Genomic DNA, 19053 nt, shown 5'->3' on the forward strand with positions numbered 1-19053 from the left:
ATAATACCTGTTAGCAGAACTTACACTTTGAAGAATAATTAAATCAAGACAAAGTAATTGGATAAATATGTTCATTTTAATGAAAACTCCTTTTTCATCAAACAATATGTTTGTATATTGTATATGTATGTATATTAGTGTAACCTGAACTTTGTTGTTAAGCTTTACACATGTTGCAAATAACGCATTTATTGCTGTCCCAACTTCTATTGAATTATACAGTAATGTATTAATCAATGTAATGGCCAATCAATCCAATTACAGGCTAAAGTATAGTCTGTATACTTGATTATGGCATTGCACTGTCAGTGACTTCCCCAACAAGAGCCAGAGCTGTTCTGTTTCCTAACCCCTGCAGAAATTTGGGAAAGGAAGAGAGGTTGCCATGTATGCACCCAGTGAGCCTGTGTTGGACTACAACATGGTGATCATCTTTTTAATGGCAGTGGGAACAGTTGCCATAGGAGGCCAATGGGCTGGCAGCAGGGACAGCAAGAAGTAAGTTGGGAAATGAGACAGACACCCCCTCTGTATGTGGTTGCTCAATGTGTTCTTGGAACGACTTGTACACAGTATCTTCCCTGCATCATGAGTACTTTGGACTGTATTGTTTAGATTGTTGTTCTGTGGCAGGCTGGAAGCATTGTTCTTGTTCAGTTACAATGATGTCTAAGATTAATGTCTGACAAGATCAGTATTTATATATTATATATCTTAGAATAGAAGTTGACAGGCAAATTCAGGCTGTGCCAGGTGGCCTCTGCTAGCAGTTATTTTGGCAGGCTGTCAGCCATCGATTAGTAGGGTTTGTTATAAAACCAAGTAAAAATGTCCTCCCTTGACGTACATTTTGTTTTTTCTTTTGAGTAACAAGTTTGGTAACATAACAACCGTAACAGTAAGTAGCCACAGTTACCCTTTGTTCTACATGAAAGACTCTCCAAACAAACCCTTCTCACATGACCTCTGTGCTGTTTTCCTGTCACCTCACTCGCCGCCATCCTGAAGGCGGTACATGAAACACAAGCGGGATGACAGCGCAGAGAAGCAGGAAGAGGAGACGGTGGACGTCACACCCATCATGATCTGCGTGTTCGTGGTCATGTGCTGCAGCATGTTGGTGCTACTCTATTTCTTCTACGACAGCTTGGGTACAGTACACACATACACACCTACACACACACACACACACACACACACACACACACACACACACACACACACACACACACACACACACACACACACACACACACACACACTAGCACCCATGTCACACGTCTCTCTGCACTCATTATTAGAGTCATTTACCATGTGTCAACCTCAAGGGTAATGTCACCTAAATACATTTTGAGTTGGGGGTATATATAATATATATATATATATATATATATATATATATATATATATATATATATATATATATATATATATATATATATATATATATATATATATATACACACACACACACACATACACACAGTATATATCTCATTTTCATTGTTTTGTAAACCAACTTTTGGGTATCTTGAAAAGTGCTATATAAATTGCATGTATTATTATTATTATGTATATAATGGATATTATGTAAAGGGATGCAGGTTCAGGTTCACCTGTGTTTGTCCAGTAATCATTTGGTTTTGCATCGGGAGAAAAAAAGCTAATGTAGCTAGTTTCATCAACTAGTCATACAAAGGTGAAACTGGTACTAATCTCCTGGTTTCATAATACTAAGCTGATTAAAGAGGTTTTGGTATATTGTACCTTTGCGTAGTGTTAAGTGTTGTATGGACGACAAATATAAGCCAGTAAATAAGACAGACAATAAGAAGACAAAAGATTAGGAACAGCACGTAAAACGTGAATAGTTGGAATGACATAGAATAAGAACATCTGTGAGGAATAAAAACATGCTTTATTCCTTTATCACAGGCTGCAAATGTTTTCGATTATAGTGACATGGTAACAACATGCAGCAACATCCTGACTGTTTCTTTTTGTCTCATCTGTAGCCATCTGGGTAATAGGCATCTTCTGCGTGGCATCCTCGGTGGGCCTCTACAGCTGCCTCTGGCCTTTTGTCAGGAGAACGCCTTTCTTGAAGTGCAGGTGATACTCATTTGAGACTATTTTTCAGCAATTTGTCTTTGTTAGACAACACAGTGGGGAGAGACGTGGAAGTTGTTGAGTAGAGAGATAGGGGATGATGTGTGGCATAGTTCATTAGCTATATTTGAACAAAGGACAGGCAGAATTATCAATTGAGCCATGTGTGTGAAGCTGTAAAATGTGGTATTCATGCCATTTGTTATGAATTATGATTATGAGGTAATGCTCTACATTAACTAGACACTCATAACACGTTAATTGTCTGACCATTACCTATTTATAACAAATCTCTTCACTTCATAACATGTTACACCTAGTGATAAATGTACTATAAAGGGTAACAAAGATCTAATAACTTCATTATTTGTAATACACCTGGCATGATAGGCTACCTGAGGAAGGTCTACTCTACACGAGGCATCAAGCTAGGGTAGCGTATACAGGGGCGTTGCTTCATTCAATACATTGTCTTCACATACTGTGCAAGTTGGTAGTGTGCGGGTAATCGTTTTTTTGTTGAGACATAACCTGAGTAGAAGCTGTTACAGATACATTATAATTATTTCATAAGCATGAAACCTACAGTAAGTGCAGTTGAATTCAAGTACAATTTGGTTTACATTTATTTGATGTTACAGACCCTATAGTATCGCTCAGAGATGTGTTTTTTTTTAAACTAGTGGGCCGCTACGTCACACGCACATGCTTACACACGTAACATGTAGGACTATTAATTATTAACCCATAATATATATCAAATTGTATTCTCAACTTGCATAATGGGGATACTTTATTATAGTGTTGTCATATGAATTTACCTTGTAGACCTCCTACATTTAGTTCATGAATCCATCAGCCACTGTTATCCAAACGTTCGAGTACGAAAATCTGACCTCTATGCTTACACACAATGGACCACTGATATGCAGCCAGCCAGGGTCATTCATTCCTATGTGAATTTGCGCTGTTGACACTTGGCAGCTTTTATAAGCTTTGGTAAGATGTGAATGGTTGTTTTTGATCGATACGCGAGGTAAGTTGAATGCACTCGCGGGTAGAGTGCTGCTCCAGTGCGCCCCCACCCCCCCCCTCCTGTGCACCCCTGTATACGCTACCCTAGCTTGATGCCTATGTTCTTAGATGAAACCATTACCACCAGGTGAAGTAGATGGAGATTACAACCAGCTCATAATGTATACAAAATCTATTCAGATGCATTGAGTGTACAATGTATTCAGTATGCTCATGTAATGCACGTTATGAATACATGTAACAGCTATAATATAAATTAAACAGATTTGTTATAAATAGGCTGTCGCCTGAATATAGACTGATTATAAACGTAAGATATTTGTTATAAATAGGTAATGGCCTGAGTATGAAGGTGTTAATGAGTGTCTAGTTAATATAAAGTTTGATCAATTATGTTTTTAATCCATTAAAACCGGGAAAGCATCCGGGTCATTTTAGATTTTAGCGTTGGCTATTAAAAAGTAGCAGATATACAAGCTCACAGTGCATCACTTCGCGCTGCGCTGCGAGCTTGTAAATCTTCTATTTTTGAACATCTTTGAAAAATCTTGAAAGTGTGAGAACTACTGATTTAGAAGGCATTTGTAGAATCGGGGGAGATATTTGATAATACAAATATTATTCACTGAATGTCAGCTGAATGTCTGCAATCTTGTGACCACAGGATTCCAGAGAATAATCTGCCATACTTACACAAACGGCCTCAGATCCGCATGATGTTGCTCTCTGCCTTCTGTATCGGCGTCAGCGTTACCTGGGTGGTGTTCCGCAACGAGGATCAGTGAGTACACATAGATAAACACACACACCCACACACACACACACACACACCAATGTTGTCTGCTTGGCTTGCACTAAGGACGTAATCTGATTGCCTAGCCTCATAATTGGCTTTTTCTTCAGCTTTTAACCACTTAATCCCTATATACTTCGTCATACCACAAATAGCTAAAATAGTCAACCTACAAGCTCACAACACATCGCAAAGTGATGCGTTGTGAGCTTCAAGAGCTGCTATTTTTACAAATAACGAAAAAAAAATTTGGAGGGGAGAATTTTTGCCTTAAAGGAGGAGTTCACCCAAAAAATTACTTATTTTCTATCAATTGCACACCCTATGAAGCCTTGAATCCATGGATTCTTTTTTGTTTTTGTCGCATTCTTCAGCTAATAATTTGATTCCCGTCTCCTACCGGCTAATGTATCCGGTAGGAGACACAAAGTAGATTATTTGTGTCTCCTACCGGAAATACACACAGTCATCAAATTATTGTCTTAGGAATGCCACAAAAACAAAAATAAATCCATGAAATCAAGGCTTCATGGGGTGTGTAATTGATAGAAAATAAGTCATTTTTTGGGTGAACTCCTCCTTTAATGACGAGCCCAAAATAGGGATGCCAGGTTGAAAGTGGTCAAGGAGGAGAATGTATGAAATATAATCCAGAATCCATTTGAGGTGATCCTGGTGAGTTTTGCTTTTAAGGCAGATATTTCGAGATTGATCACATTCAACACAGCTAATTGTTTTTCTTTATATTGCACAACAAAAGAGCGAAAACCATTTAGTAATGGTTACTTACAATTAACAATTCTACAAGTAGTGCAGTCACAATAACCGCACCATGACAAAACTGCTGTGGTGTCATGAAACCCACGGGAGACTGGGTAACACGCTCCACCACCTCTATGTTACGTTTTAATGTTAGATAGATGTTATATTATAAATCTTCAAGGGAGAGCGGGAAGTCATTCTTTTTGTTTCCAGTCACTTGTGTGTAGATACAATTTGCAAAGCTGTTTATAAAGAGCATTTAGTCGTTAATGCTGTGTTTAGTGTGTGCTTGCATCCATATTTTCCGCATCACAGAAATCATGAGGTATTAAAACTAATGGTGCACCAGTTCAGTGAGTTTAATTAATGGAGATCTTGAAGCACCTTTCACACTAGTCTATAGTGACAGAAATGCTGGCGTGCCGCAAGACTATGCGGTGATAAGGGATATTATTATCTATAATCCTGTCACCAAATTAAAATATGTTCTAATTTTTTATGTTCCACGGAGGTCTGTGGAGTTGTGAAAGGGTCCTCTGCGACCTTCTAGAGTGCGAACATGATGCGTTTTCAATACATTGCTGTATTACTACTGGGCTACTTTAGATTTTGCTTGTTATGGTTTTTTTTGGATAGAAAGCCATGATAGAAGTGAATTCTTAGCTTGAAACCTTTTGCGATTATGTGGGCTCATCGTTATTGTTCAACACATATTTAATCAAGTATGTGGGGACTTTTCAACACACTTTCGTTATTGTGCATCACACTTGGATTCGGGGCAGCTTTGCTATGGGGGGCAGTGACCCAATGCCCCCCGCATAGACGGCGTCTGTGCCCCTCACGTGTTGATTGCTAGATGTGCGATAGATGACATAATAGTTAATTGCTCCTGTCTGCGTGTGAGTCATGTCTTGTTACTTGATGTCAGGGAGCTTGGTTCCAGTCAGGAAGCCAGGCTGTCCTGACTAACTGTCTTGTTCCTCCATATGATGTGTCGTCCAGGTGGGCGTGGGTGTTACAGGACGCCCTGGGGATCGCCTTCTGTCTCTACATGCTCAAAACAATCAGACTGCCCACGTTTAAGGTGGGTTGATGCCATAATCTTCTCCTGCCCTAATAATGTTTGGGTGTGATGATGATGGTTTTTTTTTCACGTTGACACCCAACTCCAGTTAGTTATTTTTATGGAGGGCTGTTGTTTTTGTGGCGTTTTCTCGTGTGTTTGTCCTGAATGAAAAATGTGTTGGGTATGTGTTGTTTCAGGTGTTATTTCTGAGTTGATCGTTTTTTTTGTGTCTTTTTTAATAAATTACCTTCTCACCTTTTGTCTCTCCTGTATGAATAACGTTGTTATCTTTTCATTACTGTGCCTGTGGACTTTTATCACCAGCATTTTATCATCGTGCAAATTAACAAAATGAGTTTTTTTCCCTCTCTCTACTCCTTCTCTGTGCAGGCTTGTACTTTACTCTTGGTGGTCCTGTTTGTCTACGACGTATTCTTTGTATTTATTACACCCCTCTTCACAAAGGTATGTTAGGATTGAGCTTTTGTCTTCACTGTAATATGATATAACAGCCCATAGTCTCTGTACTACAGGAAAAGGTCATTTCTGCCCTATTCTTTTTCTCCACAGAGTGGGGAAAGTATAATGGTGGAGGTGGCGGCTGGTCCCTCTGACTCCTCCACACATGAAAAGGTATGCTTGTTTTTAAAGTCTTGCGCTCCCCCTGGGTGGGGTGTGGGGTGCACTGTACGCATCATTACTCCTTGTTTAAATGTTGTTTCAGTGCAGAGGTTAAGCTGTTGAGTAGACGTAACAAGGCGTAATGAAAGATGTGGTAACACTTAATTGTTGTCTTTGCTCCAGCTCCCTATGGTGCTTAAAGTGCCACGATTAAACTTCTCTCCTCTCGCATTGTGTGACCGGCCCTTCTCACTCCTGGGCTTTGGGGATGTCTTGGTACCAGGTAATTAGTTTGGAATTTTGTTGCTGTCAGGCAGAAACGTTGTATCTCCATATTTAATCCTTTTATGTTTTTAAAGCCCAACAGTATTTTACACTGTGTCGTATGACAGTGTTACGCGAAAGTAGCGAAAATCGATTTAGAATGTTCTTTTTGAACACTCACCTATAATGATATGCCCAAAATAGGGAATTCAGGTTGAAAGTTGTTAAATCTGTCTTTGAGCTGAATAATTATTTAACCAATGAAAAGCTTGTGGCTAAATAATAACTACACTGGATCCATTGGAACACAGGTTATTTTTTTCCATTTCCTTTTTTTAAAATTTTGGACATTGGACATGTTTCTGCCTGACAGCGACGATTTACTCTGCAACTGTTTTTTTGTTTTCTTCTTCCCCAAATGAGTCCTTGCCAATCCCCCCATACATGCTGTGGTCCCTGCCAGCCCCCACTGTTGTCATGGGGAGGCTGTAGACAACCACATAGCTCCTCCGATACACGTGGAGTCACCACCACGTTGATTTGCATTAGGGATGGTCCCCTCATTTCATTATCTGTCAGCTTGCACTTAAGACTTTTTGGGTAGCTTCACCCATCAGCCATCAATAGTGCTGCTCAGGTGTTACCATTTTGTCTCGCGGGTAACACCAATGACTAACATCACTCCTTAGCAGCTAATCATGTACCAGGCTCTCTATGCTGCATGTCCCATCTGCTGCTGTAATGTCAGAGAAAGGTGCCACAGTTGGCAGTGTGCTACGTGAGGTTGGCCATTGGACAAGATGCATGTGGTAGCAGTGTGAACGCAACACTTAACCACCCACACTATGTATTGAAATATTCACACTAGTCCTATCTCAGCACAGCGATGCAGATGAGTACCGGACTTGCTGTAGTTTGACAGACCTGAGTTAAGTTCAGTTCAGTTCAATGTGCTTTATTGACACGTTGAGGGTGACATTACCAAATATTACCAAGAAAGTAAAAGAAAGAAAGAAATGTAACTCTTGTCTTGTCTTGTCTTGTTTTCCTCCTAGGTCTGTTGGTAGCTTACTGCCATAGATTTGACATTCTCATGCAGGCGTCCAGGATCTACTTTGTAGCCTGCACCATTGGTAGGTACTTGATGTGATACTGCATGAGCTACTGCAGTGTCTATCTCTCACTCTTTCCCTTCCTCTGGCTCAAAACCACCTTTATTTGTTGTGCCTCGACAACATTATGTGATCGATGACTTGTGAGTTGTGTGTACCTCTTGTTCACTTGTGTTGCCTAAATTCTTAACGTATTTGTGTTTATTTTGATTGTTTTATCATTGAACCAATTCATTTAGAGTGTTTATAGGCAAAACACATACTTTAGCTCCTACACTGTATATATAGGCAAAATACATATTTTAGCTCCTCCACTGCTTTTTATGCCTTTATTGTTGTTAGGACAGTAGGCTGACAGGAAATGGGGAGAGAGAGATTGGGGGGGGGGTGACACGCAGCTAAGGCGGGACTAGAACCCGCAACACGCTGTCAGGCTACATAGTAGCCTAGGTGCCCGGACCGCTACACCAGCGGTCTGGGCCATATATGAACAATTCTAAACACATCTCCACATTAAGAGAACCTCAACAGTGGTTGGGAATGTGATGTTACCGATCTGTGAGTTTAAGCTCATTCTATGATTACATTTGTAGGGCTTAGCTCTGCAGAAGATTGTGAGTAGGGATGCCGATAATGGAATTTTCAATATTGATTATTGTACGAGAAAATATCTTTTGTTGTAATTTTCCATCCTGTGGTGCAGAGATAACAGCTTAATCTAGTATAGCCTACTTAGTTTACTGCGCAAAGAAAGCCCTTCACATAGCATAGTAGATAAAGTCACCATAGAAGATATTCCAAACTAACAGTTGTTCACTGAAAATTACAATTATCCCGATTATTATAGTACAAAATTATCAATATGGAAGAGGAAATCTAATAGTTAGATAATATCGATTAGAGCCATTGCATATAAATGACCCAGGTTTGCCCCTCACCCTGTACATCCTTCTCTGTGTCTTTCCTTCTAGCCTATGGTATCGGCCTGTTGATCACCTTCGTGGCGCTGGCTCTGATGCAGAAGGGACAGCCAGCTCTGTTGTACCTGGTACCCTGCACTTTGCTCACCAGCCTGGCTGTGGCGCTCTGGCGCAAGGAGTTGCCCCAGTTCTGGACTGGAAGTGGATTTGTGGTGAATACCAGTTTGATATGAGTGACCTACTACCGCGGAAAACAAAAAGACTCCCAAAAACAAAAAAAGTCGACGACAAAAATTTCTAGTGTTTTAAAAAAACACGCTGTAAAGTAGAATTTCAAGTTGAGTAACGCCTTCAGATGATTCCATCCATTCCAACCATCTCTTTCTGTTTTTCTTGCCCCCCCTCACCCAAACCTACACCCCTATCTTCATCACTGTTCCGCTCTAGTCTGAGGGCGCTGAGGGCTCAGCATTCTGTGGCCCAATCTCAATGTCTGCACTCACAAGCTTTGATGCACACTCAGGACTTCCCCTGTAAAACGACAGGTGCATGAGGGCTCTCTCACAGACTTTTTGCACTCTTCATAAGCCTATATTGCTGCAGGCTTTGCTTGAGGCAATTAAATTATGTATCGAACATAAGCCTCACTTTATCAATATGGCTGATGGCAACAACTGACGTCAAGGTAATGTGAAGTCGCAAAATCTTGACATTAATTCAAGTCTGTGAGAATTCAGTGCTCAGGTCAGTCATAAGGTGGACATTGAGATTGGCCCTGTGGTCACTGCAGGTATCCTATCTGGGCTTCCTTTTTGCCTCTACCTTCTGCTCTACCACAATTTAAGCATTATGAAGATAAGGTCCCTTTTTAATTGTACTTTTTAAATGTACATTTATTTTATAAGAATAGGCCATTAGTTTCATTTTCTTTTTGGTACACACATCAACACTGGCTGACTAGTATAGTCCTTGTGAATATTAGTCGACTATTTGGTGGTAGTTATGATGATAGACATCTCAGAGATTGATTATTAAGCATTGATAGCATTCTGTGCATTTATTGGTTTGGAGGGACTCCGCATAACCCTGGGATTTTCTTTGTGATGCTTAATTTGCCATTGTGTATTGTCTCTTAGGATTTCTGTGGCACTGTAGAGTAATACCCTCTGACAGGCAACATGTTGATTTATAAAATCTAGACCTAATGAATGCCAACCAAGCCATATTTGCAGGCAGAAGAATAACTGTAAAAGAAAAATCCCACTTTGTCCTGTCTTTGTCCTTTTTCGTTCTCAGTTGTCATGCTCTTGGACTTCAGTTATCTCAGCTCAATTATCATTTTTGTCCCTTTCAGCCTCCTCCCATAGTGCTCGCACCAATCAACTGTACAAAAACTCCAACCCCGCCCGCGGAGGATCCCCAGGCCCCCTCCCAGAGCGAGGGCCCTCCCCCATACTCACCTCAGGAAACACCCCCTGCTGAAAAAGAGGAAAACAAAGCTGAATAGAAAGGACTTGTAGTATGGCATTTTCTAATTCATTTCATGTTATATTTGTATTTTTTTTCCTACGTACTATTTCAATCCAACTTGTAATGGTTCGTGGCGGACCTCTTAAGTACAGACATTTTAGTCTTGCACTTGGTGCAAAAAGAAAAGCATAGGGTACATCCACATTCCCGGTGGCAAGGAATTGGATGGTATCGGGAGATGTTGGGAGACGTAATTTCTATGGAATCAATGAGCACAACAAATACACACAGCAGCCCCCTCATACTTTCATATACACACACCATGTACCACCTGAAAAGGGAATACAATAAAAGTCTGGCTCACAAGAATTTAATCACATTGGCTTTTAACAAGTTAGAAAGATGCGGGTAGAGACGGATTGCCTCACACTCCTCAGTGTATCCATGTTTCTGTTCTAGCGCATGTGCAGTCCGCTTATTTGTACATACATGAAGTACAGTACGCACCGTCATAAATCTTGAGAGGCATACAGATGTTTGCACTGACTTGAACTGGTGACAAAATTGCGGCTACGTGGACGCAACAAATAGAATTTGACCTGTACTGGTTTTTACTTCTGTAAAAAGCACAACACCCATGTTACCATGAAGGAAAAATGTCTCATTAGAAGTTATGGAAGAAGTTAGTTTTGACTCTTTGCTTCTATTTGCACCCATTATCAGCCACAGCAGTGCCATGTCACACAGGGATGACAGCTTAATTAACCACTTAATCTTATGCTTTGTTGAGCGGAGTCCCTCAGGGCTCTATAGTAGTGACTCTGTTTTCGCTCTACAGTAGTGACTCTGTTTTCGCTCTACATTAATATCTTCGCTGAAAACTCAAGGCGTCGCAACGCAACATGTGAGCTTGTAGATCTATTTTCTGCAAAGATTTTCCCGGCTTGGGTTTAAGTGGTTAAAGAGTTTCATACTTTTTCAAATGTGGTGCTCTCGTGGTTATTTGACTGAGCCAAAGGTATCAGATAAGATGTTTTTGTTACTTTTATTGAGTGTTTGTATGCATTTTTCTTTGCAACATACATTATCTTACCTTTGGATTTCTTTATTTTTGTTGTTTATTTTGCATGCTATGATTTGGGGATTTGAGCCTCTAAAATAGTGTATTCTATAGTGGATACTGTTGTATGGTAATGGTGGAGCAACAGCTATTTTGTGTTTTCCGGTATATTTTCATTTATGCATAATATTGTCTTAAGAAATGTTTTTGGCCTTACTGTGCCGATGGGTTGGAGATAGAATGTGTCTTTTACTTTATGAAACACTAGTACTGTACTCCAAACAACAGTGTGCAGCTTCACTCATGAGCTGATGAGTGAGTGATTGTTTGATATATCTCACAGCCAACAGAGTAATTACTTTATATTCAGCGTTTGCACAACATTTTGGACGGGGCTTATATTAAGACTTATGTTTGTTTATACTTGTCTTATATATGTATGTACCCATAAGATTTTGGGGGGAAAATAATTGATGGTATCAATAGTATTTTTCTCCTAACACTTTGGTTTTGTCTTTGTCCATTGTTTTATCAAAGATCATCTCCAACACAGCGCAATAGAAACTTCATGCTCTGTACTGTAGCTAAACGGAAGTTGTTTTTCATTCTTATTGTTATAATGCCTACTATAAAAAATACATGCATATGGTCAAAGGTGAAAATAAAGTAATGTTTGGAGGTGAACAAAGTGTGTCCGGGAGATGCCTAATTTATACTTGAATGCGAGCCAGTATCGCACACTGAAAATTGCCGTTCTACAAGCTTTGCAGCTTGACATATTGTGAGCTTTAAATCAGCTACAGGCATCCTAGTATAAATCAGGCTTGAGTGCCCTTGCTTATTCAGGACTAAGAGATTATTCACCAGTTATGTTTGATGTCACCAAGTGGTTTTTAGTACCTCAGTTGAGGACAACATAATAAAGAAACAATGTATTTGATATTATGTTTTGTCTATTTACTGTGTATTGCACAAAATGGGGGAAGAGTCTTTTAAACACCCTACTTTCTCCTGCAATAGTAGATCAAGAGGCATCTTTCAGGCAGTTCATCCAATGTATCGTTTCAGTTTTTCTCAATTGCACGGATGCATTTAAAAAAGAACTTGCAACTTCATTCTCTTAATGGTCCACTTCACCCATTTGTGACCTATTTTCATATAATGGGTCATCCTTACTAATGCTTATAAGATGGTACCATTTCTGTCCACCATTTTCTTAGAGGGCCGTGGACAGTGATGCAAAGTAACTAATTACATTTACTCAAGTACTGTACTAAAGTACAATTTTGAGGTATTACTTTACTTTACTGGAGTATTTCTTATTTTAAATACTTTTACTTCTACTCCACTACATCTCAGAGGAAAAGATTGTACTTTTACCCCTCAGAAGGGGCACAGTGGCAGAGCAGTATCATTTCCAGTATCATAGTCAGTGTCAGTGACCATGAACTTGACCATTATACTGGCATGATACTGACATAATTTATCTTTTTTGATTGATTGAATACTTTGTTAACAGTTTGCAAATAGTACAGTGGTACGATTTTACAATGATGCTAAAAGGATAACACAAAAAGCCCTAGGGGCTTGTTTCCATTGTGATCCTGTGTGATCAATTAATTGAGATATATAACGTCATACATCAGTATCATGGTCAGTATATCAGGTCACTGACGTCAGTATCATGGTCTGAGAAGGGGCACAGTGGCACAGGTAAGCAGAGACGAGAATTCCTTGTGAATGAATTGGTTTTGCTGCAGTGAGAAAACTAAAACTAACAATACAAAAAAAATATATATATATAGTCTAAGTATTTGTGTCAGTTGTGCTGCAAATACTTTGCAAGATAAGGGGTGGTGGGCAGGACACCCATGGCCACCCATGTGACATGCGGCAGCTATATCAGGAAATGAATATCAAACTTGGTATCGGTTTCGTTTAGTCCATATAACTATGAGTCAGCGACTCAGCCTCACAATTGTTAGGACATCGTCTTCAGGCAGGTCTGTAGCTAGACTTCAGTAATTCGTTTACCCTTGCTGTTGTAGTTAACCTCTATTTTGACTTTTTTTTTACTCGGCACAGGTGAAAATATTACTTGCAGGCAATTGTTAACAGTACGGTAAGTTTTTTTTAACAGTTATCTCATTATTTGTATTGTATAGGCCCAGTGGTGCTGTGGTAGGCCTAGTCATGGTTCACATGACGCTCGTCTGTCACAAGCGTCATGGCGGAACTTCAACCTGGTTTAGTTTTTTTCTCCATTTACAACCCGTACATCTACATAAACGTTCAGATTTAAATATAAAGTGCTTACCCGATGGCCACGGATGTAACAAGTTGAAACGGGTGGGTCTAAGTACCCGTATCTTCCGATTTGTTCAATGAAAAGCATTTTAATCTGGTCGGCTGCCATTTTCTCATAGTTATTCATGTATCAGAGTGCAGTACACCTCCCAACCGATAGGGTCGCGTTGTTGAAAGCATTTGAAGAAAATGGCCACCGATTGGATTAAATGCTTTTTATTGAACAATACGGAAGATACGGGTACTTAGACCCCCCCGTTTCAACTTGTTACATCCATTTGAAATCTGAGCGTTTATGTAGATGTACCGTCATGTACGGGTTGTAAATTGAGAAAGTGCCAAAACCAGGTTGAAGTTCCGCCATGACTGTCATGATATGACGTGACGATGTCATGAAATCATGTTTCAGGGCTATGGTAGACCTAATCTTAGTTTATTTGTAGAAATGACGCAGCTTTAAGGTTTACTGTCCTGCAGGTGGGTTAAATGTAAGGATGCCACATTTATTTGATTATTTTGACAGGTATTTGATAGATTCAGTAGGGCTATGGTCAGGCCTGCGGAAGAATTTGAATATATAGACTGAAAAATATTGTGTCCACTTGCTTTTGGTCATGTATATCATACTGTTGACCACAGAGTCACAGCCATAACATCACAAAAATGGTTTGGTTTCGGTTTTGGCCAAGTATTTTCATTTCAGCGCATCACTATTTGCGACATGATTCTTAAATTCCATTCTGCTACATATTTCCATATACTTATCGTTAAAAAGCACTAACATTGTTGTCTAGATATGGAATAGTTTGTAAATTATGTCAATGTGTCCATTATTTGTTGCTCTACCTTTATCTCTTTATCCTGTCAGACAGTCTGCTGTAAAATGGCTCAGCAAGGAGTTCAACTGGACCAGGAAGAGTTCTGCTGTTCTATCTGTCTGAATCTTCTGAATGATCCAGTGACTATTCCGTGTGGACACAGCTACTGTATGGGCTGTATTAAAGGCTATTGGGATGAAGAGGACCAGAAGGGACGACACAGCTGTCCACAGTGCAGAGACACGTTTAACCCAAGACCTGTTCTGAAGAAAAGCAACATGTTGGCTGAGGTGGTGGAGAGCTTGAGGAAGACAGGAATCCAAGATGTTCCCCCTGATCACTGCTATGCAGGACCTAGAGATGTGGCCTGTGATTTCTGCACTGGGAGAAACATGAAAGCTGTGAAGACTTGTCTTCAATGTCTGGCCTCTTACTGTGACATTCACCTCCAGCCTCACTATCAATATCCTGCCTTAAAGAAACACAAGCTTGTCAAAACCTCTACCAGGTTTCAGGAGAACATCTGCTCTCGTCACGATGAGGTGAGAAAGGTTTTCTGCCGCACTGATCAGCAGTGTATCTGTTATCTGTGCTGCTTGGAAGAACACAAAGGTCACGATATGATCTCAGCTGCAGCAGAAAGGACAGAGAGACAGAAAGAGCTTGATACGTATCAGCAGAACATCCAGCAGAGAATCCAGGAAACAGAGAAAATTGTGAAGGTGCTTCACCAGGAGGTGGAGTCTATCAATCGCTCTGCTAATAGAGCAGTGAAGGACAGTAACACCATCTTTACTGAGCTAATCACTTCCATTAAGAGAAAACAATCTGAGTTGACGGAACTGATCGGAGACCAGCAGAAATGTGAAGTGAGTCGGACTGAAGAACTGAGGAAGCGTGTGGAGCAGGAGGTCACTGAACTGAAAAGGAGACGTGCTGAGCTGGAGCAGCTCTCACTCGCGGAAGACCACATCCATTTTCTACAAAGTTACACCTCCCTCTCAAAGATCAGTGACTCTACACACACAGTCAGCAACAATGTCCGTCCTCTGAGCTACTTTGAAGATGTGACTGTGGCTTTGTCAAAGGTGAGGGACAAATTAGAGTACATTCTTGAAAAGGAAGGGAAAAACACATCAGAGATGGTGAATAGAGTCGACGCTTTACTGTCAACACCATCAGATCCCAAGAACAGAACTGAGTTCTTAAGATATTTTTGTCCAATCACACTGGATCAAAACACAGCACATCAATGTCTGTCTCTGTCTAAAGGGAACAGAAAAGTAACACTGATGGACAAACAACAATCATACCCTCATCACCCACAGAGGTTCATTAAAAGGTGTCAGATTCTGAGTAGAGAGGGTCTGACTGGACGCTGTTACTGGGAGGTAGAGTTGAGAGGAGATGTTTCAATAGCACTCTCGTGTAAAGATATCAGCAGGACAAGATCCTGTAAGAAAAGTGGATTTGGTTTGAATGACAAATCTTGGTCCTTACAGTGTTTAAAAGGAGCTTGTTTTTTTAAACACAGAGATATAGAAACTAAAATACTAGGTCTTGTGTCATCCAAAGTAGGAGTGTACCTGGATCACAGTACAGGTACTCTATCCTTCTACAGCATATCTCAAACCATGACTCTCCTCCTCAGAGTCCAGACCACATTCACCCAGATCCTCTATCCTGGATTTGGGTTTGATGTTTGTAATGGAGGCACTGCTGAGTTGTGTCCAAGACCAAAATAGCAAGACATACCATCTCCGGTTTACTTCCCTTATCTGCGTGACGTAGGTGGCCGCCTTTGTAGGAGACGGGAAGCAGGTTGGAGTCTATTAATTCCAATGGAAGAGTGAACGTGAACACACAGCTTCTGAACCATTCTTTTGCCCCCATGGTCACTGAACTAAATATTAGGAGCCCACTTAGGAGACCATTTGTAGGATTTGTGTACCATTTCGCCTCTATAGTGGCTCCAATTGGGATGGCATATCTTCATAATTTAACCATCTTTGGTTGTGTAACCTCAAGTAGACCAGACTTTGGATTTGACTCTCATGACTCCAGAGTGTTTTTTCCTCCAAGGTCTGCATTCTCACCCTCCAAAAAGAAAACGGTTCAGGTTGATGTAAATAATTCAGTAGTTTGAGGAACAACCAAATCGTTCATATGACACCAGTGTTGGTCCTGAGCTCTGTCACTTTCTTTAAAAAAAATACGAATCTATTTTGAGTTTAAATTACCTAAAATTATTCATTATGAAACATAACTTGTTTTTATTCTGTTTGTTGATTGAGAAGATAATATTGTATTATTTGAATTTCAGTGTATTTCTTTTCTCATGTATTCATACATTTTATTTCTCAGAGGAATTGAGGCTTTCTAAGTTGATGTTTCTTGCAAACATTTGTACATCGGCAGTTATTAAAGTTAAAATATTATCTTGTGGTTCTGTGAAATTATACACATTGTGATTTATTTTTCAAATTTTAAAGTGCTCTTGTCTAAGATGTTAATTGTGTTTCTATTTTACGACTAACTGTACTAGGCAATGGAAATATTTGCACTTCCAGAATAAGTCTTAAGTGTAGGTGTGTGGGATGAACACAATGGTAGAGAAACACGCAAAATCCCATACACTGCTCTTGCAAAGCATCACATTTATTTGAATACTTAAATGTTGGTCTTGAAGAATAATTGGTATTAATTGAATGATTCAAGCCTTTTCAGTTAAACTTTAATTACTATGTACAGCAATTAAAGTTATTAAAGATCACTGCATATACAATGTATTTTCAGGGCTGTAGGCTACTGGTAACTTGCCCCAGACTCAACTCACTGTTCTCCCAATAGATCGTCATACTGCCCTTTACATAATAAAAATCATACTGTTTACATGGTAAGTAAGGAATTCACAGAATAAGTAAAAAGTGTAACCTGATGACATACACTTAAGTCTTGATTAGGGCTGCAACTAGTGGTTATTTTCTTAGCGATTAATGACCCCAGGCTACAACACTGATGATACGTCCCAGTTGCATCCATGTCATGTTTTCTTTATAGTATTGATAACTTTTTCTATCAAGGGTTTTTGGCATAGATTATTTTATTAAATTACCAATTCTTTTTTTCTAATCAAATCTATTAGCTCAATGAAAATTGAAAATGAAATTGTGTTTTCTTGGATTAGTTTGTGTCATATTTCTTACACGTAAGTGAACCTTTCCACAATATTCAATTTTTGTTACTTGCACCCTGAATATAAATGACTGATTTTACACACAGTGTAATTGAAAAGGAGAATTCTTCCTGAACCACCTGCACGAACGGATGTGAGGTAGTGTATGTGTTCTCTGTGTGTGTGTGTGTGTGTGTGTGTGTGTGTGTGTGTGTGTGTGTGTGTGTGTGTGTGTGTGTGTGTGTGTGTGTGTGTGTGTGTGTGTGTGTGTGTGTGTGTGTGTGTGTGTGTGTGTGTGTGTGTGTGTGTGTGTGTGTGTGTGTGTGTGTGCGTGCGTGCGTGCGTGCGTGTTTTGACCAAGGTCATTAAATACCAACCACTTCTACATACCATCTCAGAGCTGGGGCCTATTTCACGAAAGCAGAATTGGGGTTAAGCCTGGATTTAACACCTATCCTGGCTTAATTTGGCCAGGTTTAGCGATGAATCGGTTTCATGAAAGCTGAATTATCTTGCCAGATTAGTTTAGCCAGAGCACCCTGGATAAGTTTATCCATGACTCGATTTCACGACAGAAAGTGTACGCAATCCTACCTTAGTTACCATGGAAATTTAGCTGTGAAGTTAGCCTGGTAGGGACCAGGCTAACAAACAGCCAAGCTTACTTAATCTAGTGCCTTGTTCTTCAAGTTTTTCCACAGTTAATTCAACACATGTGTTTGTATATGGACTCATTTTAATGACCCTGCATTCAAATAAAATTAAATAAATACAATAAGATATAATCAATTTAATTACATTACTGAAATAGAGCGTGACCATGAATCAAAATTGTTTCACAATGACTCATGTGATATGTTAGCTTGCCAAATTATGTTGTGCGAGTCTTGTTTTTTTGTCGATCTGCTGTTTTTGCTATTTTAGAATGTTTATGCTGAAAAGTAACAGTTTTGGCCATAATGAGGTTTCCGCCCGACAGACAATATATCAATATTTATATTGTACATGCAAAATTGCTGCTATACGAAAACGTATTGTTACTGCACTGTTTCTTATTTTAATTTTAATTTGTAATAAAATGTTACTGACATCACAAGGTATTCTTAATTTTACGTATGGTCCAGTATATTAATTCATATCAGTCACTGTATTCCAGTGGGGCAAGGCAGCCCACAGTAAGTCTTAAACCAAATGATAAAAAATATCACAAGGGTAGGCCCCACTTCTCAGACCATCATTGACCTCATTTTGACATCAGACCAATCGAGGATTCCTTTAAGTGGAGTCATTGAGTGCAGTCTAAGCGACCATAACATCATTTTCTGCACGCGTAAACTTCACAGATCTGTAGTTGATTGTCATAGCACGGTCAGCTGCAGAGCTATGAAAACTTACTCATCAGAAGCTCTCACAACAGCTCTTGAGAAAGTGGATTGGTCAAATGTACTCAGTGGCTCCTCGGCTGAGGAGTCTTGGACTGGTTTCAAAACTGCTTTTGTGTCTGTTATTGATAGCCTAGCGCCCAAGAAGGTGGTGAGAGT

The 19053-nt window shown here is 39.7% G+C and overlaps 2 protein-coding genes across 6 annotated transcripts in view; both read left to right on the forward strand.

The window, feature by feature from the left end:
* sppl2 (signal peptide peptidase-like 2) overlaps window positions 1–19053 on the forward strand; it is a 237084-nt gene that overhangs the window by 4342 nt on the left and 213689 nt on the right. Inside the window, exons 5-16 of one of the 4 annotated variants that reach the window (XR_013933891.1) lie at window positions 359–498; window positions 1009–1151; window positions 2016–2112; window positions 3809–3925; window positions 5702–5783; window positions 6156–6230; window positions 6336–6398; window positions 6570–6669; window positions 7706–7783; window positions 8734–8894; window positions 10037–10989; window positions 11069–12152. Coding sequence is in view for 1 of the 4 variants with exons in the window: in XM_080440083.1 (XP_080296209.1) it covers window positions 359–498; window positions 1009–1151; window positions 2016–2112; window positions 3809–3925; window positions 5702–5783; window positions 6156–6230; window positions 6336–6398; window positions 6570–6669; window positions 7706–7783; window positions 8734–8894; window positions 10037–10189 (1209 nt within the window). In the remaining 3 variants the exon portion in view is untranslated. Of the gene's footprint in view, window positions 1–358; window positions 499–1008; window positions 1152–2015; window positions 2113–3808; window positions 3926–5701; window positions 5784–6155; window positions 6231–6335; window positions 6399–6569; window positions 6670–7705; window positions 7784–8733; window positions 9020–10036; window positions 12153–19053 lie in introns of those variants that run through there. The other 3 variants (XR_013933890.1, XR_013933892.1, XM_080440083.1) reach the window with 3 other exon arrangements.
* On the forward strand, window positions 13201–16748 carry LOC308093752 (E3 ubiquitin/ISG15 ligase TRIM25-like). Of its 2 annotated transcripts, none has more exons than XM_080440084.1 (2): window positions 13201–13334; window positions 14388–16748. In XM_080440084.1, exon 2 carries the CDS (start codon window positions 14403–14405, stop codon window positions 16080–16082), a length of 1680 nt encoding a protein of 559 aa, XP_080296210.1. In that variant the 5' UTR covers window positions 13201–13334; window positions 14388–14402; the 3' UTR covers window positions 16083–16748. The 2 variants fall into 2 exon arrangements, with proteins under 2 accessions (XP_080296210.1, XP_080296211.1); XM_080440085.1 differs by having other exon boundaries at window positions 13206–13334; window positions 14392–16748.

This window comes from Gymnoscopelus braueri (assembly GCF_963280865.1).
Source record: "Gymnoscopelus braueri genome assembly, chromosome: 10".
NCBI lineage: Eukaryota > Metazoa > Chordata > Actinopteri > Myctophiformes > Myctophidae > Gymnoscopelus > Gymnoscopelus braueri.

Excerpts from the sequence above, each read along its gene's own strand:
- LOC308093752 (XM_080440084.1), top strand. The coding sequence starts at position 14,403 with ATGGCTCAGCAAGGAGTTCAACTGGACCAGGAAGAGTTCTGCTGTTCT.